General features: G+C 37.8%; 1 protein-coding gene and 1 long non-coding RNA gene across 7 annotated transcripts in view; one reads left to right on the top strand and one right to left on the bottom strand.

Annotated features, from left to right (window-relative positions):
* LOC127842624 (N-alpha-acetyltransferase 15, NatA auxiliary subunit-like) overlaps nucleotides 1–24,925 on the top strand; it is a 62,218-nt gene that overhangs the window by 25,046 nt on the left and 12,247 nt on the right. For 5 of the 6 annotated variants that reach the window (XR_008031793.1, XR_008031796.1, XR_008031795.1 and 2 more), the window contains exons 7-16: nucleotides 1,058–1,205; nucleotides 4,892–5,011; nucleotides 5,909–6,004; nucleotides 14,248–14,354; nucleotides 14,634–14,706; nucleotides 18,938–19,263; nucleotides 20,928–21,056; nucleotides 21,683–21,832; nucleotides 22,168–22,231; nucleotides 24,232–24,422. Coding sequence is in view for 2 of the 6 variants with exons in the window: in XM_052372212.1 (XP_052228172.1) it covers nucleotides 1,058–1,205; nucleotides 4,892–5,011; nucleotides 5,909–6,004; nucleotides 14,248–14,354; nucleotides 14,634–14,706; nucleotides 18,938–19,263; nucleotides 20,928–21,056; nucleotides 21,683–21,832; nucleotides 22,168–22,231; nucleotides 24,232–24,422 (1,404 nt within the window). In the remaining 4 variants the exon portion in view is untranslated. The remainder of the gene's footprint in view (nucleotides 1–1,057; nucleotides 1,206–4,891; nucleotides 5,012–5,908; nucleotides 6,005–14,247; nucleotides 14,355–14,633; nucleotides 14,707–18,937; nucleotides 19,264–20,927; nucleotides 21,057–21,682; nucleotides 21,833–22,167; nucleotides 22,232–24,231; nucleotides 24,423–24,925) is intronic. The other variant, XM_052372214.1, reaches the window with a different exon arrangement.
* On the bottom strand, nucleotides 4,095–4,913 carry LOC127842650 (uncharacterized). Its single transcript, XR_008031805.1, has 3 exons — nucleotides 4,903–4,913; nucleotides 4,417–4,497; nucleotides 4,095–4,173 (listed from the first exon to the last, which is right to left on the bottom strand). It is a non-coding gene; the product is annotated as an uncharacterized LOC127842650 (long non-coding RNA).

Below are 24,925 nucleotides of genomic sequence, written 5' to 3'. Positions count from 1 at the left end.
GCTCATAATTTCTATCAAAGCGTTTATTGGGGGCATATGTCATCCTATGGAGACAGCTCTTGTTTTGTTGTATGTTTAAATGTTGATTTTGAAATAACTACGCTTCAGCACTTTGTGGACACAGCATTTAATGGTCATGGAAACTTGTGTATTATACTTTGTTTATTTTCAAGGGGCAAGGAATGTAAATGATGATTGTAAAATCGATCCTTCAGAGTCTGTGCAAGGGGGATCGCTCACCCATTACAACCTTGCACAGACCAATGTTGATCAATACATCTGATGATTCCAGCATTAACATAGAACACTAATACCCTGTAAAGCTGATGGTCTTAAATACCCCTTGATAAAAGAGCTAACAGGTTTTTTTTTTGCCCGATTTTATAGCCGAAATTCGGCTATGTTCCCAATCCCAAAAAGTATACTTTTTTTCCCAAAATGTGGCAAAAAAATCCCAATTTCCAAATTTTTTTTAGAAAGAAGTGTCTAATGAGTATTTTATCTCAATTTTAATTCAATTACATCTGAAATAGTATTATATGATTGTGTTCTTTTAATTTGAATGATTATAAAGAGTTATATCAAATTTAGTATTTCCCTTATCAGTGGACTTTTAGTTTGGAATAAAAAGGCTAATGAATTTATTTTCCCAATTTCATGTAAATGCAGATAAAATTCCCAATTCCAAAGCCATGGACTATCTTCCAAAAAAGTGGGGAAAAAAACCTGGCTAAAGGTGTACATTTTTTGTGTGTAAAACCTTTCCTTCAGCCCTAATCCTCCGCAGTGATAAAAATGTGCAGGGGCCTACTAGCCAATGGCCCTTAAATATGTAGTGGGTCCCAAGATTTTCTAAGATAACTTTTATGTCCTCTGTACAAGATGGGTGAAAATTGACCACGCCTCAGGGTCCACATGATTAATATACAATTACATAGTAAATAACTTCACTGCACAGGCTTATCTTGAACAAAAGTTTACGCCCATGCCATTAAGCCCTGTTTTCCTAGATCCCCTGGTTCCTATCTGATGCCATGTGTCACTGTCTCTATTTCAGCCGAAGCAGATGGACTATGAGCACAGTGAGCTGCTGCTGTACCAGAACACGGTACTGCGGGAGGCTGGCAAGCCTGAGGAGGCCCTACAACACCTCTCCAAGTACGAGGGCCAGATCGTGGACAAGCTGGCACTGCAGGAGATCAGGGGTCAGTTATGGTGTTCAAGTTTCAGAGGGAGTAAATTGACCAGCGTTCTGGGAACATTGGGCTTAATGCATGTGTGTAAAGTGCCTTAGCATGTGCGGTCTTCACAGGATGATCGGGGACTACACTTAAAGCACATGCATTAAGCCCAGTTTTCACCAAAGGGGCCTCAATCCGAATAACCCTTGTCTTGCAGTCAGTCAGTCTGCATAAAATGGTATTAGTTTGTGAGGGAGGTACTTCTACAGTTTTCAAGCATTTTAATTGAACCTTCACATGTCATCACTTATGAAATGTACATGTGCAACACACTTTTCATGCAAAATGATCTCCACAATCCTGAGTTATCTACCCGTGAACCTAGCTGACAAAGGGATGCAGAGTTTTAGTCACGCTAATGGCAGGGTTTTACTCACACTTATGGAAATGCTTAAGCTTCTTTCAGGCTTGTTTTATGGTGATAACTGTCAGGATTTAGATAAGTTATAACATGTGTGCCAGGGTTTGATTTACAAGGATTGTGACTCTTCAGTTAAGTTATCTCATGAAAAGCAATTTTGAAGTTCTCTTGTTACCTAAATGTAATAAATTTATATTCAAATAGGGAGTTATTGAGTTTGTTTAATGAATATTTTTGTGTGAAATAGTGCCGATTATGCAAGAATGTAAATGATGATTGTAAAATCGATCCTTCAGAGTTTGTGCAAGGGGGATCGCTCACCCATTACAACCTTGCACAGACCAATGTTGATCAATACATCTGATGCATCTTCAACAGTCAAATTTTGTATAAACAAAAGTATTCGTCTATTTGTAGATTTCTTAACGTTCCGGAAGCTAGCATATTAAAAATGTTAATTGATATCTCATTTGTGTGCTCCTATCTTTCTTAACCATTAAAGATTGTGTTCAGCTTAAGTATTTGTTTAGCTCACAAGAGCACAAAATGCTCATGGTGAGCTTTTGTTTTCACTCTCTTTCCGGCATCAGCATCATTTAGCTAGTTACCACTATAAGTTTCCACATTTTTATTCCAATTTCATTGAAATTTATTCAGAAAGTTTATCCTGGCCATGTTTAGACCGATATTACTCTAGCATCCAAAAACTAGGTCACCAGGTCAAATTTCTTACAAAAAAAGCTTTTTATCAATCTAGAAATTACATTTATAAATTAATCTTTGTTAATCTTGTTCAGAATGTTTATCTTGACAATATTTAGGGTGAGGTGGAATCTGGGTCATATGTGTTCAAAAATCAGCTCATGAGTTAAGGCATAGAAAAACTTGTTTCGGCCCTAAAGGTCTTATTTATCACTCAATCTTCAATTATTGTTTTCTGGTGAACGTAAAAGACAGCTTAAGCTCTAACTTGGCCCTCTAATTTTCTTTTTTTTATCGGTGGTATTCAAAAGTATCTCAAGTCACATGAGGCGGTTAGTTAACCCTTTTACATAGAAATGATATACAAGTTGACCATGTAGAACTGATCTAAACAATTTGCTAAGCATGACTGATACCAAGACACCCCGAGGGGCCATGACTTGGTCTTATTAACCCCATCTGGAAATTTCAGTTTTCTTCATAAATAGCTGGTGCTGAACAGAAGGAAATGCAGGAATGTAAATGATGAATGTAAAATCGATCCTTCAGAGTTTGTGCAAGGGGGATCGCTCACCCATTACAACCTTGCACAGACCAATGTTGATCAATACATCTGATGATTCTTGTATTTTCTTGACTGTTAAGGTCATTTTGATTTAGGGCTCAGTCTTTGTGTAAATTTTATGATCACTTTCATATGATTCTTTCTCTGGGTAAAAAGGACTAAAGCATGTACGTGAAGTGTCATTCCAGATTACCCTGCTCAGTCTGCACAGGCTTATCAGAGACAACACTTTCCACCTAAACAGGACTTTCTTACAGAAGAGTTCTTTAAACAAAAAATACCATAGAAGTGAAAAGTGTCATCCCTGGTTTGCCTGTGCAGACTGCACAGGCTAATCTTGGATGACACAGGGTTCTCAATAACTTTTGAGCCAACAGGCCAAAATGTAAAACCAAGAGGCCTTCTATGGGGGGTCCGGGGGCATGCTCCCCCTGAAATTTTTTTAATTGAGCACTTGATTTCCTGCATTTTGGGCCATTATGGCTATTTTAATGGTCAACCAGGCACTTAAATTTGAGCATTTTTTGTGCATTTTATGAATTTTAGCTTTTTTTAACTAACAAAAGAAAAATGAAAAAAGCTCTTTATTGTTTTTGTAAATTTTTAACTAATTTCTGATCATTTACTAAACATCCCAGTCACCATTACTGTCATCAGATTCACAGCCACTTAGTTCAGCATCTTATAGTACATTTTATGTGACACTTCTAGTTTGAAACATAACTGAATTAAAACAAACTTTCACAACAACAAAAACTTTGCATTAACACAAAAAACGCAAGCAATCAGGAACAAAAAACTCACCATGTGATGAAGAGAACGTCAAAATATTTGACTGCTTTTTGACCGATTCAAATTTGCGCCTTTTCATTGTTGTTGGTGTTGTAATGTGTTAAGGGAGATAATTAAGCAACGTCTTTGCTTAATAGCAAAAAGGAGCAAAATTAACACAAAGACACGCAAATTTCAAAAAGTCAATTGATGATTTTCCGAATCTGAGAGATTTTCAAGCGGCCAAAATCTGATTTCAAATGGGTGATTTGGCCGGCGGCCGGCTGTTATTGAGAACCCTGACTTAACGCACAGGCAGTAAGGCTAGTTTTCCCAGAAAGCTGTATTGTTGTTGTGTAGGGGAGATCCACCTGGAGATGGGCATGCTGAGTGAGGCAGCTGAGATTTACAGAGATCTAACGCTGTATTGTTGTTGTGTAGGGTAGATCCACCTGGAGATGGGCAGGCTGAGTGAGGCAGCTGAGATATACAGAGATCTAACGCTGTATTGTTGTTGTGTAGGGGAGATCCACCTGGAGATGGGCAAGCTGAGTGAGGCAGCTGAGATATACAGAGATCTAACGCTGTATTGTTGTTGTGTAGGGGAGATCCACCTAGAGATGGGCAGGCTGAGTGAGGCAGCTGAGATATACAAAGATCTAACGCTGTATTGTTGTTGTGTAGGGGAGATCCACCTGGAGATGGGCAGGCTTAGTGAGGCAGCTGAAATATACAGAGATCTAACACTGTATTGTTGTTGTGTAGGGGAGATCCACCTGGAGATGGGCAGGCTGAGTGAGGCAGCTGAGATATACAGAGATCTAACGCTGTATTGTTGTTGTGTAGGGGAGATCCACCTAGAGATGGGCAGGTTGAGTGAGGCAGCTGAGATATACAGAGATCTAACGCTGTAGTGTTGTTGTGTAGGCGAGATCCACCTGGAGATGGGCAGGCTGAGTGAGGCAGCTGAGATATACAGAGATCAAACGCTGTATTGTTGTTGTGTAGGGGAGATCAACCTGGAGATGGGCAGGCTGAGTGAGGCAGCTGAGATATACAGAGATCTAACGCTGTATTGTTGTTGTGTAGGGGAGATCCACCTGGAGATGGGCAGGCTGAGTGAGGCAGCTGAGATATACAGAGATCTAACGCTGTATTGTTGTTGTGTAGGGGAGATCCACCTAGAGATGGGCAGGCTGAGTGAGGCAGCTGAGGTATACAGAGATCTAACGCTGTATTGTTGTTGTGTAGGGGAGATCCACCTGGAGATGGGCAGACTGAGTGAGGCAGCTGAGATATACAGAGATCTGATCGACAGAAATCCAGAGAACTGGGCCTACTACAAGGGCCTGGAAGATTCAACAGCACCAGGTAGGGACTGAACTAAGGATGTTTTAAACATGTAATGTAAAAATTGGTCTTATGCCATATGTGGCCACCTTATCTTAAGAGGTGCCTGCACTTTTGCGAAGTCTGTTCAGGAGCTACTGTGTCAGCTGTAAAGCCATGCAAGGTTTCTTAGACCAATAAGCGCAGGCTGGCAGCATATGGCATTAGGCCCATTTTTTAATTCAATATTTAATTGCCTCCAAAATTTAAATAATTCCACATGAACTTGTTTGATTTTTTTGCAATTTTAAATTTCACTGAAATCATTCTTAATTAATATTTGTAGAAGCATAGTAGGCCAACATTGTTTAATGTTTTGTTTTATGTAAATTTCTCACATATTTTTCTTCCAAAAACAAATAACAATTGTAAGTTTCACGAATAATTAAATTTCCAAGCTGACTTGTCATTTTATTCAAAGCCCATAAACTAGAATCAAGAACAAAGAAAAGTTATGCAAGTAATAAAATAGCATTTTTTTTTTCATTGAATCATTTATTTACTCAGTTTTTAAAACTGACTTAAAACAAATGAAAAAAGTTGGCCTTGAGAAAATCAGTTGTCTCTTAAAAAGTGAACTTAAAATTAATATGGTCATTAAACAAGGTTTTTCAAGTGTCTTTAATTGTGCTGTTTATTGATTAGCATTGCGCTCTGAGAAAACCGGGTTAAATGCATGTGAGTCAAGAGTCGTCCCAGATTAGCCTGTCACAGTGTGCAGTCTTCCTGAAAACAAAAAATATGGTACAAGTAGAAAGTGTTGTCCCTTATAAGCCTGTGCGGACTTCACGGGTTAATCTGGGACAATACTGTACGCACATGCATTAAACCCCCTTTTCACATAGCAAGGCTCATGCGCAGTTATTGTGCATGTTGCAGAAACTGAAGAGGCCCGGTGGAAACTGTACACAGACATTGGAAAGAAGTTCCCAAGAGCTGATGCACCAAAAAGAATACCACTCTCCTTTGTAACTGGTATTTAGTCTCATTCTTTAATAATTCCTCTCATTTTTAGCTCACCTGAGCACAATGTGCTCATGGTGAGCTTTTGTGATCGCCTTTTGTCCGTCGTGCGGTGTGCGTCATGCGCCGTCAACATTTGCCATGTGAACACTCCAGAGGCCACATTTATTTCCAATCTTCATGAAAATTGGTCAGAACATTTGTCCCATTGATACCTCAACTGAGTTTGAAACTGGGTCATGCTGGGTCAAAAACTAGGTCACTAGGTAAAAAAAAAAAGGAAAACCTTGTGAACACTGTAGAATTCACATTTGATGCCCAATCTTCATGTAACTTTGTCAAAATGTTTGTCTAAATGATATGTTGGTTGAGTTCAAAAATGGTTCCGGTCCGTTGAAAAACAGGGCCGGCAGGGGGCGGGGCAGTATTCCTGATATGGCTATAGAGAAACATTGTGAACACTCTAGAAGTCACAATTTTTGCCCAATCATCATGAAACTTGGTCAAAACATTGGTTTCATTGATATCTTGGACGAGTTCAAAAATGGTCCAGAATGGTGAAAAAACATGGCCACCAGGGGGCAGGGCAGTTTTCTCTCTATATATACTGTGAAACCATTTATTTTCGTCAGCACGAAATTTCGTCCTTTTTAAAAAAATGACCATTAAGTCAGCACTTAAATTCGTCCATTTCTGGTTTAGAAAAAAAAACTGTTTGTAATGTTTGTTATACATGTAATATGCGGTTGTGAAAAATTAGTGCTGGGGAAAGAGGGGTGACACTTGGTAGTCACTTGCAGGAGGTGGGCCTTGTTTGGCATATGCCAATTAACAAGTCTGTTATTTCAGATGATAGTAACTGTCCCTTATATTTTTTAGCCGGATTTTTTTCGAAAAAATCTCGGCTTATAGATTGATGTTGTCGGGCGGGCGGGGGGGCGGGCGGGCGGGCGGCGTGCTCGAAAATGTTAAAGTTCTTATTTCATGGTATAACTTTGGTATGCTTGGACCTAGAGTCTTCAAACTTGACATGAAGGTTGGCCAGGATTAACAGATGACCACTGGTCATTTCAAGGTCATTCATTTGAAGGTCAAGGTCACTGTGACCTTCAATATAAAAAATGTTAAAGTTGTTATAACTTTGGTATGCTTGGACCTAGAGTCTTGAAACTTGACATGAAGGTTGGCCATAACTAGTTAGTAACCACTGGTCATTTCAAGGTCATTCATTTGAAGGTCAAGGTCACTGTGACCTTGAATGTAAAAATGTTAAAGTTCTTATTTCATGGTATAACTTTGGTATGCTTGGACCTAGAGTCTTCAAACTTGACATGAAGGTTGGCCAGGATTAACAGATGACCACTGGTCATTTCAAGGTCATTCATTTGAAGGTGAAGGTCACTGTGACCTTCAATATAAAAATGTTAAAGTTGTTATAACTTTGGTATGCTTGGACCTAGAGTCTTGAAACTTGACATGAAGGTTGGCCAGAACTAGTAAGTAACCACTGGACATTTCAAGGTCATTCATTTGAAGGTCAAGGTCACTGTGACCTTGAATGTAAAAATGTTAAAGTTGTTATAACTTTGGTATGCTTGGACCTAGAGTCTTGAAACTTGACATGAAGGTTGGCCAGAACTAGTAAGTAACCACTGGACATTTCAAGGTCATTCATTTGAAGGTCAAGGTCACTGTGACCTTGAATGTAAAAATGTTAAAGTTCTTATTTCATGTTATAACTTTGGTATGCTTGTACCTAGAGTCTTCAAACTTGAAATAAAGATTGGCCAGTACTAGAAGATGACCACTGGTCATTTCAATGTCATTCATTTGAAGGTCAAGGTCACTGTGACCTTAAATGTTAAAATGTTAAAATTGTTATAACTTTGGTATGCTTGGACATAGAGTCTTCAAACTTGACATGAAGGTTTGCAAGCACACTTAGATGACCACTGGTCATTTCAAGGTCATTCATTCTAAGGTCAAGGTCACTGTGACCTTGAATGTAAAAATGTTAAAGTTCTTATAACTTTGGTAGGTAAAAATGTTAAAGTTCTTATTCCATGTTATAACTTTGGTATGCTTGTACCTAGAGTCTTCAAACTTGACATAAAGGTTGGCCAGTACTAGAAGATCACCACTGCTCATTTCAATGTCATTCATTTGAAGGTCAAGGTCACTGTGACCTTCAATGTTAAAATGTTAAAATTGTTATAACTTTGGTATGCTTGGACCTAGAATCTCAAACTTGACGTAAAGGTTTGCAAGCACACTTAGATGACCACTGGTCATTTCAAGGTCATTCATTTCAATGTCATTCATTTGAAGGTCAAGGTCACTGTGAACTTAAATGTTAAAATGTTAAAATTGTTGTAACTTTGGTATGCTTGGACCTAGAATCTCAAACTATATATATCAAACAAGTTTATTTTCTTACATTTGATAATGAAATTGATGGAAACTTCAAACAATATGTTACTAATTTGCTAATAAAAAAATTGAGATCAAACTTTCCTAATTGTCAATTCAAGTTCATATTTGTGACCTTAAATGTTATTGTTGTTCATGTATATGCATGCATTCAAAACATAACACAAGGTTTGCTCATGCCTTGAAAAGTACTTACATTTCATTTTGACCTTTGAACAATATTTCAGTAATTTAAGTATTGCATTGACAAAAACACGAAAGGTACTTTCCTGTCATTTAAATCAAAAATCCGGCTTCAATGCGGTCATCTCCGACCGCGGAACTCTTGTTATAGTATTGTCTTTAATCCGGATTCGCCGCGAGTTGGCTGTATGATCTGCAACACCCCTGAAAAACACAATACACACAATGGGTAATAAAGTTGTTAACAATTAGCGCTAATCAACACTATTCTACCTAAACGAAGTCGATGCATTCAATACAGCCTTATTGCATTCGCGTTTTACAGGAAATGTCAGTTGTCAGTACACTGTATAATGTACACCCCTTTGTGTCAAAACCGGATTTAACTTAAGTGTTAATAGTCGACTGTTTCGTGTTCTTTGTATCAATATCATCCGGGTATCTGTACTATAAGTATACCAGTCTACAAACAAGGTGCGCGCTTCCGCATATGGGTATTTGGACGTTCAAAAAATTGACCTTCGGTTTAGCGTTCATGCCGTCAAACGCATTAAGCAATATTACTCGTTTTTTCTTCACTATTTCTTTACTTGCAAAAAATACAAGTGACTTATAACTTACCTTGCAATCTTTTTTTACTCGCATTTTGCGAGTGTGCGAGTGTTAATTTCGAGGCCTGTGTATATGCATGCATTATGCTGGATTTAAATGCCTCATGCCTACGGTAATTCAGTCTTATTTGTTTCAAATATGGGACATGATTGTTCATTAGGATCTTGAATTCGTCCATCGGTCGAAGGACGAAAAAGACGAAAATTAATGTCTGACGAATAATTCCGCTTTCACAGTATAGTGAAAACATATGAACGCTCTAGAAGTCACATTTTAGGTCCAATCTTCATGAAATTTGGTCAGAAGATTTGTCTTATTGATATCTTGGATGAGTTGAAAATGGTTACATTTGCTTGAAAAACATGGCTGCCAAGGGGCGGGGCATTTTTCCTTATATGGCTATATATGGCTTTAGTAAAACCTTGTTAACACTCTAGTTGTAATTCAATGACCATTTTTGAGGCCACATATATGGTAATGACAAGAAATGCATTTTATTTATCCATATATATATTAATATTTTATTGTTGATGACTGCTTGCATTTGGTTTTTAGCTCGGCTGTTTTCGGAGAAAACCTGAGGTATTGTCATAGCCAGCTCGTCGTCCGCTGTCAGCCGTCTGCCGTAGGCGTCGTGCTAAAACCTTAGCATTGGCTCTAAAATCAAAGTGCTTCCTCCTACAACTTTGAAACTTCATATGTAGATGCACCTTGATGAGTTCTAAATGCCACACCCATTTTTGGATCACTAGGTAAAAGGTCAAGGTCACTGTGACCTCTAATATAAAACTTTAACATAGGCTCTAAAGACAAAGTGCTTCCACCTACATCTTTGAAACTTCATATGTAGATGCACCTTGATGAGTTCTACATGCCACACCCATTTTTGGGTCACTAGGTCAAAGGTCAAGGTCACTGTGACATCTAATATAAAACTTTAACATAAGCTCTTAAATCAAAGTGCTTCCACCTACAACTTTGAAACTTCATATGTAGATGCACCTTGATGAGTTCTACACGCCACACCCATTTTTGGGTCACTAGGTCAAAGATGAAGGTAACTGACCAGTAATATAAAACTTTGACATAGGCTCTAAAGTCAAAGTGCTTCCACCTACAACTTTGATACTTCATTTGTAGATGCACCTTGATGAGTTCTACACGCCACACCAATTTTTGGGTCACTAGGTCAAAGGTCATGGTCACTGTGACCTCTAATATAACACTTTAACATAGGTTCTAAAATCTAAGTGCTTCCACCTACAACTTTGAAACTTCATATGAAGATGCACCTTGATGAGTTCTACACGCCACACCCTTTTTTGGGTCACTAGGTCAAAGGTCAAGGTCACTGTGACCTCATAAAAAATATAATCTGACAAGCTTTCGCAGCCGAGCGTGGCACCTGTTATGCGGTGCTCTTGTTTAAACTGCATTTGCTCAGTATGCCAAATATAATTTATAAAACATGTTTAAACATACTGATGATCTTCTGTAAATATGAAAATATTTCAATTTATGTTTATTATGCTCCCCCAAAATTTATTTTGGGAGGAGCATATAGTCGCCGCTTCGTCTGTCCGTCCGTGCACAATTTTTGTCCGGGCTATTTCTCAGCAACTAATGACTGGAATTCAATGAAACTTTATGGGAAGCTTCACTACCAAGAGGAGATGTGCATATTATCAGCAGGTTCTGGTCGGATGATTTTTCACAGAGTTAATGCCCTTTGAAATTTTCCATTAACTGTACATATAGTGCAATTCTTGTCTGGGCTATTTCTCAGCAACTAATGACTGGAATTCAATGAAACTTTATGGGAAGCTTCACTACCAAGAGGAGATGTGCATATTATCAGCGGGTTCTGTTCGGATGATTTTTCACAGAGTTATGGCCCTTTGAAATTGTCCATTAACTGTACATATAGTGCAATTCTTGTCCGGGCTATTTCTCAGCAACTAATGACCGGACTTCAATGAAACTTTATGGGAAGCTTCCCTACCAAGAGGAGATGTGCATGTTATCAGCGGGTTCTGGTCTGATGATTTTTCACAGAGTTCTGGCCTTTTGAAATTTTCCATTAACTGTACATATAGTGCAATTCTTGTCCGGGCTATTTCTCAGCAACTAATGACTGGAATTCAATGACACTTTATGGGAAGCTTCACTACCAAAAGGAGATGTGCATATTATCAATGGGTTCTGGTTGGATGATTTTTCACAGAGTCATGGCCCTTTGAAATTTTCCATTAACTGTACATATAGTGCAATTCTTGTCCGGGCTATTTCTCAGCAACTAATGACCGGAATTCAATGAAACTCTATGGGAAGCTTAACTACCAAGGGGAGATGAGCATATTATTAGGGGGGTCTGGTCGGATAATTTTTCACAGAGTTATGGCCCTTTGAAATTGTCCATTAACTGTACATATAGTGCAATTCTTGTCCGGGCTATTTCTCAGCAACTAATGACTGGAATTCAATGAAACTTTATGGGAAGCTTCACTACCAAGAGGAGATGTGCATATTATCAGCAGGTTCTGGTCAGATGATTTTTCACAGAGTTAATGCCCTTTGAAATTTTCCATTAACTGTACATATAGTGCAATTCTTGTCTGGGCTATTTCTCAGCAACTAATGACTGGAATTCAATGAAACTTTATGGTAAGCTTCACTACCAAGAGGAGATGTGCATATTATCAGCGGGTTCTGTTCGGATGATTTTTCACAGAGTTATGGCCCTTTGAAATTGTCCATTAACTGTACATATAGTGCAATTCTTGTCCGGGCTATTTCTCAGCAACTAATGACCGGACTTCAATGAAACTTTATGGGAAGCTTCCCTACCAAGAGGAGATGTGCATGTTATCAGCGGGTTCTGGTCTGATGATTTTTCACAGAGTTCTGGCCTTTTGAAATTTTCCATTAACTGTACATATAGTGCAATTCTTGTCCGGGCTATTTCTCAGCAACTAATGACTGGAATTCAATGACACTTTATGGGAAGCTTCACTACCAAAAGGAGATGTGCATATTATCAATGGGTTCTGGTTGGATGATTTTTCACAGAGTCATGGCCCTTTGAAATTTTCCATTAACTGTACATATAGTGCAATTCTTGTCCGGGCTATTTCTCAGCAACTAATGACCGGAATTCAATGAAACTCTATGGGAAGCTTAACTACCAAGGGGAGATGAGCATATTATTAGGGGGGTCTGGTCGGATAATTTTTCACAGAGTTATGGCCCTTTGAAATTGTCCATTAACTGTACATATAGTGCAATTCTTGTCCGGGCTATTTCTCAGCAACTAATGACCGGAATTCAATGAAACTGTATGGGAAGCTTCTCTACCATGAGATGTGCATATTATCAGCAGGTTCTTGTGGTATGATTTTTCACAGATATTTGACCCTTTGAACATTTTTATAAAAAAATTCTTCCCCCCCCCCCCCCCAACTACTGTGCCCTCAAGACGTTTCCTTTTATCTGAATATATAGTGCAATAGTGTGACAAAAAAACCTTTGTGGAGCATTACCCATCTCCGATGGTTTCTTGTTAATATTAATCATATTTTTTTAGCTCACCTGATTGCCTGGGTCAAAAACTAGGTCACTAGGTCAAAAAAAAGAAAAACCTTGTAAACACTATAGAAGTCACATTTCATGCCCAATCTTAATGTAACTTTGTCAAAATGTTAGTCTTAATAATATGTTGGTTGAGTTCAAAAGTGGTTCTGGTCCGTTGAAAAACATGGCCGCCAGTGGGCGGGCAGTTTTCCTTATTTGGCTAAAGAGAAACCTTGTAAACACTCTAGAGGCCACATTTCTTGTCCGATCTTCATGAAACTTGGTCAGAAGATTTGTCCCAATGATACCTCGATTGAGTTTGAAACTGGGTCATGCTGGATCAAAAACTAGGTTACTAGGTCAAAAAAAGAAAAACCTTGTAAACACTGTAGAAGTCACTTTTCATGCCCAATCTTCATGTAACTTTGTCAAAATGTTTGTCTTGATGATATGTTGGATGAGTTCAAAAGTGGTTCTGGTCCGTTGAAAAACATGGCCGCCAGTGGGCAGGGCAGTATTCCTTATTTGACTATAGAGAAACCTTGTAAACACTCTAGAGGCCACATTTCTAGGTCCAAATATTACAAAAACCTTGTAAACACATGTAGAATAGCATTACTTGCAAAGGTTTGCATTGCAAAAAACCCATTCAATCAGAATTAATCATATGATCTCACTGCAAAAGTAAACAGAAGAGAACCAATCTAATATGTTCTAGAATACTGAATTTTCAACTACCGGTAAGCAATGATTAAGGCCTTGTAAAAAAAGGTGAGTGAACTAGGGCCATCTTGGCCCTCTTGTTTCGTTCCATGAGGGTGGCTTTGGATGGCAATTACTCAATTTTAACACAGGCATTTCTAAAATTTAATGCAGCCATGATATTTTACAGAAATGGCCGTTGTAGATTGTGTAAACAAACTTTACAGTTTTATTATACTGTTTTTGTCCCCTACCTTAACTGGATGGGACTTACTGTTTGCGCTTTGTGCGTCAATCTGTCTGTCAGTCCGTCACACTTTTCTGGATCCTGCGACAACTATAAGTTCTTCATATTTTTTCATGAAACTTGAAACATGGACAGATGGAAATATGGAGAATATGCACATCATTTCATTTTGTTCCTACGTCAAGAATTCCGGTTGCTACGGCAATAAATAGACTAGAAATATTGCTGAAAATAGTGGATCCTGCGATAACTTAAAAAGTTCTTCATATTTTTTAATGAAAATTGAAACATGGATAGATGGCAATATGGCGATTATGCACGTCATTTCATTTTGTTCCTATGTCAAGAATTCTGGTTGCTATGGCAACAAATAAAAAAAATATTAAAAAAAATCGGACAATGGTGGAGTTTCACCGGTAGGAGACAATATTGCTTGGCAATCTCTTGTTAATTTAATTTAAGACCTACCTGTTTATTTATTTGATAATTTATTTGATCATTATTATTGTAGGTGATTTATTCCGGCAGTTGGTTGACAAATTTTTGCGAAGTGGTTTCCACAAAGGTGTCCCACCTTTATTTATTACACTAAGGACAGTTTATAATGACCCGAACAAGGTAAACATTATTTATTTAGTATACAATGACTTTGGTTTTCATGTTAGAAACTGTTATTGTTTATATATTGTGAGTTGCTTGTCTGTTCTGTAAAAGCTTTGCTTTATAATGATATTCTCTTTCACAACCGACGTTGACATTTTATCTAGTTTGAAGATTCATTGTAGTTAAAATCTTTACTGTGACTTTCACATATTGTGACTTAAGTTTGACTTTTAGTACATAATATTGTGAATATTTTACGCCATATTGTATACAAGTTTGACCTGTGTATTTCAGGTTGCAACTATTCAAGATTTGTGTCTTAGCTATGTGGAAAGTTTGAAAGAGAAAGAACTATTTAGTAAAACAGGTTGGTGACATTATTTATTGCTTTGCAATTATTTCCTGTAGGCATTTGAAATTGAAGATATGAACTCATTTCTCACATTATAATGCATATTTAGTCCAACATGACTTAGACTACAGCAGTCACCTGAGAACAGTGGTCAGTGTATTTTACTTTTAAAGCCATTTTTCACCTGTGTTCATTGGTCACAGGGCAGTCATTTCATGGTACTTAAAGAAAACACTTAAATCAATCTGCACTGTTGTCTCTTACCTCTGACTTCATAACGTCTTTTGTACGTCTATTTTGCAGCTTATGTCTCTTGATTACTGTAACTGCATTAATATGATAAATGTGTCCCATAGTGAGAAAACAAAAAATAGGGTTAGGGTTTAGGATAGGGAAAAGGTTTGTTTTCCTGGGATAAAGATGAGGAGGGGAAATCAGTCCTAAGCTAATGCATGAGTGCGTGACAGAATCAATAGATCTTTATCGCTGATATGGACTGAAGAACAACATTTAGCTATCAATGGTTGTTACTAGCAGGGGATTAAAGGATCACTGGTTGTTTATTTTGGCAAAATAGACATTTAATTGTTACTTTCATTTTTAGCGAGGCTGTTTTCAGAGAAAACCCGAGCTGTTGTCATACACAGCTCGTCGTCCGCCGTAGGCGTCGTGCTAAAACCTTAACATTGGCCATAACTTTTTAAATATTGAAGATAGCACCTTGATATTTGGCATGCATGTGTATCTCATGGAGCTGCACATTTTGAGTGTTAAAATTTCAAGGTGAACATCATCTTTCAAGGTCTAGGGTAAAAAAAAGTCAAGGGAAGTAATAAGCTTTAAATGGACATAGTTATCTGACCTGCCCACTTAGGTATTTTTGTTTAATAAATCAAAGCGGCGCAGTAGGCGGCATTGTGTTTCTGACACATTGTGTTAAAAGGTCAAGGTCATTCTTTACAGTCTATGGTAAAAAATACAGATTAAAGGGAAGTAATAAGCTTTTAAAAGGGAGAAAATTATTCAATATTGAACATAGCCACTTTATATATTTGGCATACATGTGTATCTCATGGAGCTGCACATTTTGAGTGGTGAATCTACAGTCACGATAGTGGCTTTTAATTATTTGCTACTAAAAATAGAGATTTGTTAGAGACAATTATTTTCAAGGGAAGTAATTTATATACAATGTAATTATAAATCTCATATTATATATTTCATTACCAAGAATTGAAGTTCTTTTAACAGTTACTGTACATATTTATTATATTGATTATTTATAACCCAAATGATTGATTTGTCAATTTATTTATTTTTTATGATATAATTATAATTTCTTTGATGTTCATTACATACCTGTGGACTTGTGTCCATAGATACATGATCACTCTGGCTATGATCTCTTTTAAACCACAGGCCTTGGTTGTCAGTGATGCCTGACATGGTCATAATTGACTGTGAGACCCTCCTCCCCCCCCCCCCCTAACCCGGTTGGATTGGACAAAATTCAAGGGAAGTAATAACCTTTAAAGGGAGATGATTTCTATACCTGCCAAATGATAAATAGAAATGTTATTTCAATGCAGTGCATCTCTTGTTGGGTCACTAGGTCAAAGGTCAAGGTCACTGTGACCTCTAAAAAAAAAAATATTCTGACAATTTTTCGCAGCCGAGCGTGGCACCCGTCATGTGGTGCTCTTCTAAAAAACTTATTGCATGTAAGTTTTTTTTTGCCCCCGGATGGAAAGGTAAGGGGCATATTGTGTTTTGCCTGTTTGTCTGTCTGTCATTCATTCTTTGTGTGTGTCCCAAACCTTTAACCTTGGTTAAAGTTTTACAATAACTTTTGCATTATTGAAGATAGCAACTTGATATTTGGCATGCATGTGTATCTCATGGAGCTGCACATTTTGAGTGGTGAAAGGTCTAGGTCAAAGGTCAAATATATGGCTTCAAAGCGGGCAATAGGGGGCATTGTGTTTCTGACAAACACATCTCTTGTTTTCTTTTAAAATGTTGTTTTTTACAGCAAATCTGTTATTTTTACTTGTTCGGATCTGATCTCAATGACATGTGTTTAAAATTGTTTAAAATAATGAGAAGTAAACAAAAATATTATCTGTTATAATTTCTAGTTTAACAATTAGTATGAATTTAAAGCAATTTAAATGATATTAATTTGTATTATTCCATTTTGATTAAAAATGTTATTGTACTTTTTCGACAATTAGCTTCTGTGTATATTACACTGTGTGCAAACAGCTTGGTGGGTTAACAACAAGGCAACAACACCAACTTACTTACCATCCAAAAAGTGGTGACCTTAGAACAGCAGTTACCTGTTTACAACAGCCACTTTGAACATTTCCCTTGAATGACTTTAACATGTGAAGTCATGATGTATTTGACAGTCGTTCAATTCATTATTTATATCTTTCACAAGCTTTCATGTTATGTTTAATACAAACTTATTTCTACCTCATCACATTGAAGGGAAATCATGGATAAATGTTCCCTTTGGTCAATCTTTCCAATTCTAATGTTGACTCAGGGAGACATTGATTCTTACCTTATTTCGACAACTGGGACAATTGTTCCTATATTTTATTGTCCACTACTGGTGAAACCGGAGGGGACTTATGGTTTGCACTCCGTCTGTCTGTCAGTCTGTCTGTCTGTCAGTCAGTCCGTCACACTTTTCTGGATCCTGCGATAACTTTAAAAGTTCTTAATATTTTTTCATGAAACTTGAAACATGGATAGATGGCAATATGGAGATTATGCATGTCATTACATTTTGTGCCTACGTCAAAAATTCTGGTTGCTATGGCAACAAATATATATAAAAATATTTTTTTACTGACAATTGTGGAGTTTCACCGGTAGGGGACCATATTGCTTGGCAATCTCTTGTTGACAGTTGAGACTCTGGTTCTTACATTATATTGACATCATGGGCATTGGTTTCTACAATTAGATGCCAAACTTGACAAAGTATACACTGATCAAAGGATTTCACCTCATATTTAGCAAGCTAATCATTGTGCTCTTTACGTAGATAAGCTTAGGCTTATGATTACACCGTATAGGCTGTTCCTTTGTTTAAGCAACAGTTCATATCTTAAGAATGAACCTGAGAACGCTTGTTAGAGGTTATAGTTGCAAGGCGAGCACCACGTCCATCAAACCCTTATATTATCTTGCTCCGATGAAAACCTGAGTGGGACAACTACAGCTGGAAGCATTATGTTGATTATATAAGTCTTGCTGTGGGAAAACTGGTTTTACTGCATATGCATAATGTATCATCCCATATTCTAACACGGCACGTGACTTGGTTTCTATAGACAAAGAAGGAAATCAAGCGTGGGTTATTCTGCTATAACTTATGGGCGGAGCTTAATGTTTCGAAAATAGTTCCGAATAAATAAAGAAAATATTGCAGTAAAATGCACGTGCTAAAACCCACTCTAAAAGAAATGTAATAAATGTAGCACGTATATAAGTGTAATGAAACAACTAATTGTATATTTGGTGATTATTGGCATAACCACGCCTACAAAGAATGTTATTTGTTAGGAAACATAATTCAGAAAACATTTATAGCATGTCAGCTTTTCAGTAGCATCAATAAACGTGACGTCATTAAGTTTCTACGATTGTTGTTTTTCAATGAAAGTGACGTCATTTGCAAAATATTGGTAAATGAAAACGACGTCATATGTTTTTACAATTCAATAACGTCACTAAATAGTGAACTTTGTTCTAAGAAGGGCGGAGTATTGAAAAATAAAGTTCAAGTCCTAAAACTTGAACCAAATCAATTAGAATTGTGTTAGAATCGAAATGATATTTTTCTATGATGGTTAGTTGTCGAATAACCCACAGTAAGTTGTATAGATGCGTGTTATCAAATCACTCGTGCTTCGCACTCGTGATTTAATTCCTACGCATCTATACTCCTTACTGTGGGTTATTCGACAACAAACCATGATAGAAAAATATTATTTCTTAATTAGACTAAGCAGTCGGCAGGTTTATCAGGGATGACACTTCCTTCTTTATGGGAGTTTTTCTTTAAAGGAAGTCTCCCGGAAATCCAGTGTAGGCAGAAAGTGTTGCCCCTGATAAGCCTTTGCAGTCTGCACAGGGTAATCTGGGAGGACAATACGCTCATGCATTAAGACAGTGTTCTCAGAACAAGGCTCAGGTGTGATTGGTTGCGCTGTTTGCCATGTTTCAGATGCTGACTGTGAGAGAGAGCCCCCTACTGCCCTGTTGTGGGTGTACTACTACCTTGCTCAACATTACGACCACCTGGGGGAGGAGCAGCAGGCCTTCAACTACATTGACCTGGCCCTGCAGCACACACCTCTACTCATAGAGCTCTACGTGCTCAAGGCGAAACTTTACAAGCATGCGGGTGATATAGATGAAGCATATCGACTGATGGATGAGGCCCAGTCTCTGGACACTGCCGACCGCTACATCAACTCTAAATGTGCCAAGTACATGCTTCGAGCCAACCTACTGCAGGAGGCAGCTGATATGTGTTCCAAGTTCACCAGGGTAGCCACTACTTTACAATCACATACTATTTGAGTCACACTCTGGGTAATGGGGCTTAATGCTTGTGGGTAAAGTGTTGCTCCAGATAAGCCTGTGCAGTCCAGGCAGGCTAATCAGGTATGCCACTTTTCTGCTTCGAAGGAAGTCTCTTCATATGTTAAATCCAGTCTTGGGGAAAAGTGTTGTCCCTGATTAGCCTGTGCGAACTGCACAGGCTAATCTGGGACTACGCCCATTTTCCTAAAGTGAGGCTTATATCTTGATGTTTCATGTGTTTTAGTGTTTCATTCAGGAATGTAAATGATGATTGTAAAATCGATCCTTCAGAGTTTGTGCAAGGGGGATCGCTCACCCATTACAACCTTGCTCAGACCAATGTTGATCAATACATCTGATGCTACCTGTAATCATTCTTCAGTTAAAGTGATTATGTATAACCTTATCTTGCTTAACAATGCAGAGTGTGTTTTTTCCCATTTTAGCAATGGTGTCGGGAGAAATTAGGCTGTTAAGACTTTTATTTGGAAATGGTGTTGTATATTTTTTGCAAGCAAATACTGAGAATAAAAGTGAGAATAAAAGTGAGTTCAATATAACATTTACTAAGGTTCAACTCTTAACATGATATGAATTAAATGCTGATACTTTTTTAAATATTTTTAATTATGCCCCTGGATCGAATGATCGGGGGCATATTGTTTTTTGCCTGTCTGTCTTTCATTCTGTGATACTATAACTTTTGCAATATTGAAGATAGCAACTTGATATTTGGCATGGATGTGTATCTCATGAAGTTGCACATTCTGAGTGGTGAAAGGTCAAGGTCATCCTTCAAGGTCCAAAGTAAAAAAATACAATCCAAGGGAAGTAATAAGCTTTAAAAGATAATTTCTAAACCTGCCAAATTATATATTGAAATATTATTTCAAAGCGACGCAATAGGGGTATTGTGTTTCTGACAAACACATCTCTTGTTGTTTATGGAATCCTTCAATTTGTTATGTGTAGGTCCCATATGGAACAATAATAAACTTTTTTCCATTGGAAATGGGTCGCCCTACCGGACACAGTTTTGAATAAAAAAAACACTGCAAGGAATCTTAATGATGATTGTAAAATCGATCCTTCAGAGTTTGTGCAAGGGGGATCACTCACCCATTACAACCTTGCACAGACCAATGTTGATCAATACATCTGATGATTCCTGCACTGTCCAACAATTTGAGTTATTTTGCTATTTACCTATGGGCCCACAGTTCATCCTATTAGTCTTTGGCCTAAGATATCATGAGAAAACGAATATTTGTCTCTGTATGATTAGAAGTATTAAATAAATGTTGGCAAGGGATGTCGAACTATAAGTACATAACCCTGCTATAAATAGAGCTTCATTCTGATAAAACAGGTCTTAATGCATGTGTGTTTAGTGTTGTTTCAGATAAGCCTGTGCAGTCCACACAAGCTAATCTAGGATGACACTTTTTGCCTTAGAAAATACATATTTTTAACAAAAAATACATCAAGAGCCGAAAGTGTCTTCCCTGATTAGCCTGTGCTTTGGTATGACACTTCATGCACATGGATTTAGCCCAGTTTTCTAAGAACGTGGCTCTAATAAAAAGTATATTTCCATTTCTTCTGTCAGCCCCATGAGTATGTTCCAGGAGGGTGTGTCTGCTGTGGACAATCTCAATGAGATGCAGTGCATGTGGTTCCAGACAGAGTGTGCGGCTGCCTACCAGAGGCTCGGCAAGTGGGGCGAGGCACTCAAGAAATGTCACGAAATAGATAGGGTACTGGGCAAATTGTCATCTCTGACATGTTGTTTCTAATACTCCATTAGAAATATTACGAAAAAGAGAGTACCTAGCACATTGTCATCTTTGACGCACTCTTCTTAATATTGATTGTGAGATAAAAGCTATTGTGTTAATTAATGTCTGTGGATTCTTAATTCTTCAACAATCTGTTCATTTTGAAATTGAAACTATGGAGAAACTTATAATTCACATTTCTTAATGAAATATTTAACACAGAGCTTACTATGCCATTTGCCAAATAAGCTTATTGCTACAAATTGACACATTTGTATAAAGAAATGTCATTTTGTGTACAACATTTTCTTCATCAACACCCTTAAAATAGCCAAAATGACAAGATTTTTTTTATAGCAAATTCGGCTAAAAAACTTTTGGGCCAGGGGAAGCCCTATAAGGTCATACTTTTGAGTCACCAAACATTAATTTCTTTGTGGGATTTTGTTATACATACATAGCAAAATTTAAAACTCAATGTATATTAAATGTTGATTGTTATGATATCTTTCTATTTCACGTCCACATGTCACTGTTATAATTGCTTGATTGCTTATTCTTCAGAATCATTTACTACAACTGCTTCTTCTTTGCTTCTTTGCCAGCATTTCACTGAGATTGTTGAAGACCAGTTTGATTTCCACACGTACTGCATGAGGAAGATGACCCTGCGGGCGTACGTGGGCCTCTTAAGACTGGAGGACGTCTTGCGGAGACATCCCTTCTACTACAAGGCTGCCAAAATTGCAATAGAGGTAAGGGGGCATGTTGTATTTGGTACCATTGTGTTTGAAATGTGTTGGGTTGACTACATTGTAGAATTTGCAAGCCTTGAGACTGTAGTATATATACTCTACTTTTCTGATTTGCAAATTCTCAATGGATCCATAGTCTTTTTATGTCTTATATTTCTTGTATAAAATATATTTACAAAAAACAACAACACATAATTTATGCATAAAAATGCTTTTCTTCATTATGAGCTGACACTGATTATTTAAGATTAACAAGTTTTATTGATAGAAAGATATATTATTATTCCTTGATTGTTATATCTTATGTAAACATTTGTTGCATACTTTTGTTTCAGATTTACCTGCATTTACACGATCACCCTATGTCAGAATCTGACGCAGATGACAATGTTAATGCAGGTCATTATCAAACTTTTAGCTTAACTTGTTAGTATATGCATTTTTAGCTCGGCTGTTTTAGGAAAAAAACTGAAGTATTTTCATAGCCAGCTCATTGTGTCTTTCCGCCGTCCGTGTCTTGCTAAAACCTTAACATTTTGTTAACCTTATGAACATTGGTTCTAAAATGAAAGTGCTTCCACCTACAACATTGAAACTTGGTATGTAGCTGCACCTCGATGAGTTCTACATGCCACACTCATTTTTGGGTCACAAGGTCAAAGGTCAAGGTCACTGTGACCTCTAAAAAAAAGATATTTCATTAATTATGCTCCCCAAGAAATGTTTGGGTGGAGCTTATAGTCGCCGCTTCGTCTGTCCGTGTGTGTGTCCGTCCGTGCACAATTTTCGTCCGGGCTATTTCTCAGCAATTAATGACCGGAATTCAATTAAACTTTATGGGAAGCTTCACTACCAAGAGGAGATGTGCATATTATCAGCCGGTTCTGGTTGGATGATTTTTCACAGAGTTATGGCCCTTTAAAAATTTCCATTAACTGTACATATAGTGCAATTCTTGTCCGGGCTATTTCTCAGCAACTAATGACCGGAATTCAATGAAACTTTATGGAAAGCTTCACTACCAAGAGGACATGTGCATATTATCAGCGGGTTCTAGTCAGATGATTTTTCACAGAGTTATGGCCTTTTGAAATTTTTAAGTTGCTAAACCATCCATCATATTATTTTGTCCAAAGTTATGCCTCTCAAGACGTTTCCTTTTATCTGAATATATAGTGCAATATTGTGACAAAAAAAACATTTGGGGAGCATCACCCGTTTTCGATGGTTTCTTATTCAAAACTGCACCTGCAGCCAAGCGTTGGCACCCATTATGCGGTGCTCTTGTTCTTAGTTTCTGTTTATCTTACAGATTTGTACACAATAATCTCATTCATAATAATGCTTGTTATCCTCCGCCATAGGCGGAGGGATATTGTTTTGGAGTTGTCCGTCCGTCTGGCACTTTTGTGTCCGGAGCCATATCTTGGAAGTGCTTTGGCGGATTTCATTGAAACTTGGTATGAGTATATATATATGGTGAAGAGGATGATGCACGCCAAATGGCATTGTACACCATCTGTTAATAATGGAGTTATGGCCCTTTGTATCTTGAAAAAGTGTCAAATATAACACTATTGTGTCCAGAAGCATATTGGCAGGGGATATCAATTCAATGAATTTGCTTGTTCTCTGTTGACTTCTGGATGGCCCTATTTCCCATTGAGCAGGAATGTAAATGATGATTGTAAAATCGATCCTTCAGAGTTTGTTCAAGGGGGATCGCTCACCCATTACAACCTTGCACAGACCAATGTTGATCAATACATCTGATGCTACCAGCATTCCCAAGTAATATCATTTAAATGAATATTCTATTTTTTTTTTAAGCCACCTTGTTAGTTTTTAGCTGTATTAAAATTTTGGAATGTGTATTGTAATGCAGTTTGTATATTTAAACAGGGATAGAAATTAGTGGCTGCAGGTTTGCCTGGGGCGAGTAGATTTAGGTCTGGGCAAGTCTATTTTAAAATTTGGTTGTTGATACGGGAACTTTTCTTAAAAAAAAGGTTTAAATAGATGAACCTCAATTTATTTTTAAAAGCACGAAGATTCATTCCCATAAAGGCATTGAGCATCGAGTCATGACAGCAATTGTATAATATTGTCGGATATTTTTTTTTAAAAATGATTGTATTATTATAACTTTAACTTGGTTGTTGGCTTCTCACTTTTTGGCATGCTACCAAATTTCTAGAGATAGTTGCTATCCCTGGCTTAAATTCGTAAAAAAGTTAAAGAATGTAATTTAACAAGAAATATCATTCTCTTTTCAAATAAGTGAACAACGTAATAATCTATCTGGAATTAAAGGGATAAGATTTCAAAGAAAGCGCACATCATTGAGAAGTGAACCATGTATAAGAACTTTTTAAAGCTGCGTGAGTTTCTGTTTGCAGAGACCATGACGCCCAGTGAGCTGAAGAAGTGGAAGAACAAGCAGAGGAAGCAGGCAATAAAGGCTGAGAAGGAGAAAGAGAAGCAGAAAGAGGCAGAGAAGAAGGAGCACCCGACGAACAAGAAACAGGCAGAGCAGGGGGACCAGGACGGGCCCAAAGAGGAGGAGCTGGTTCCTGATAAACTGGCAAGGGTAGGAGAGCTTGTGCCTGATAAACTGGCAATGGTAGGGTAGCTGGTGCCTGATAAACTGGCAAGGGCAGGAGAGCTTGCGCCTGATTAACTGGCAAGGGAAGGAGAGATGGTGCCTGATAAACTGGTAAGTATAGGAGAGCTGGTGCCTGATAAACTTGCAAGGGAAGGTGAGCTGGTGCCTGATAAACTGGCAAGGGAAGGTGAGCTGGTGCCTGATAAACTGTAAAGGGTAGGAGAGTTAGTGCCTGATAAACTGGCAAGAGTAGTAGAGCTGGTGCCACATAAACTGGCAATGGTAGGAGAGATGGTGTCTGATAAACTGGCAAGGGTACTAGAAATGGTGCCTGATTAACTGGAAAGGATAGGAGAAATGATGCCTGATAAACTGGCAAGTGTAGAAGAGCTGGTGCCTGATAACCTGGCAAGTGTAGGAGAGCTGGTGCCTGATAAACTGGCAAGGGCAGGAGAGCTGGTGCCTGATAAACTGGCAAGGGCAGGAGA

This window comes from Dreissena polymorpha, chromosome 8 (assembly GCF_020536995.1).
Source record: "Dreissena polymorpha isolate Duluth1 chromosome 8, UMN_Dpol_1.0, whole genome shotgun sequence".
Classification (NCBI taxonomy): Eukaryota; Metazoa; Mollusca; class Bivalvia; order Myida; family Dreissenidae; genus Dreissena; species Dreissena polymorpha.
This window is presented reverse-complemented; position numbering and strand designations above follow the sequence as displayed.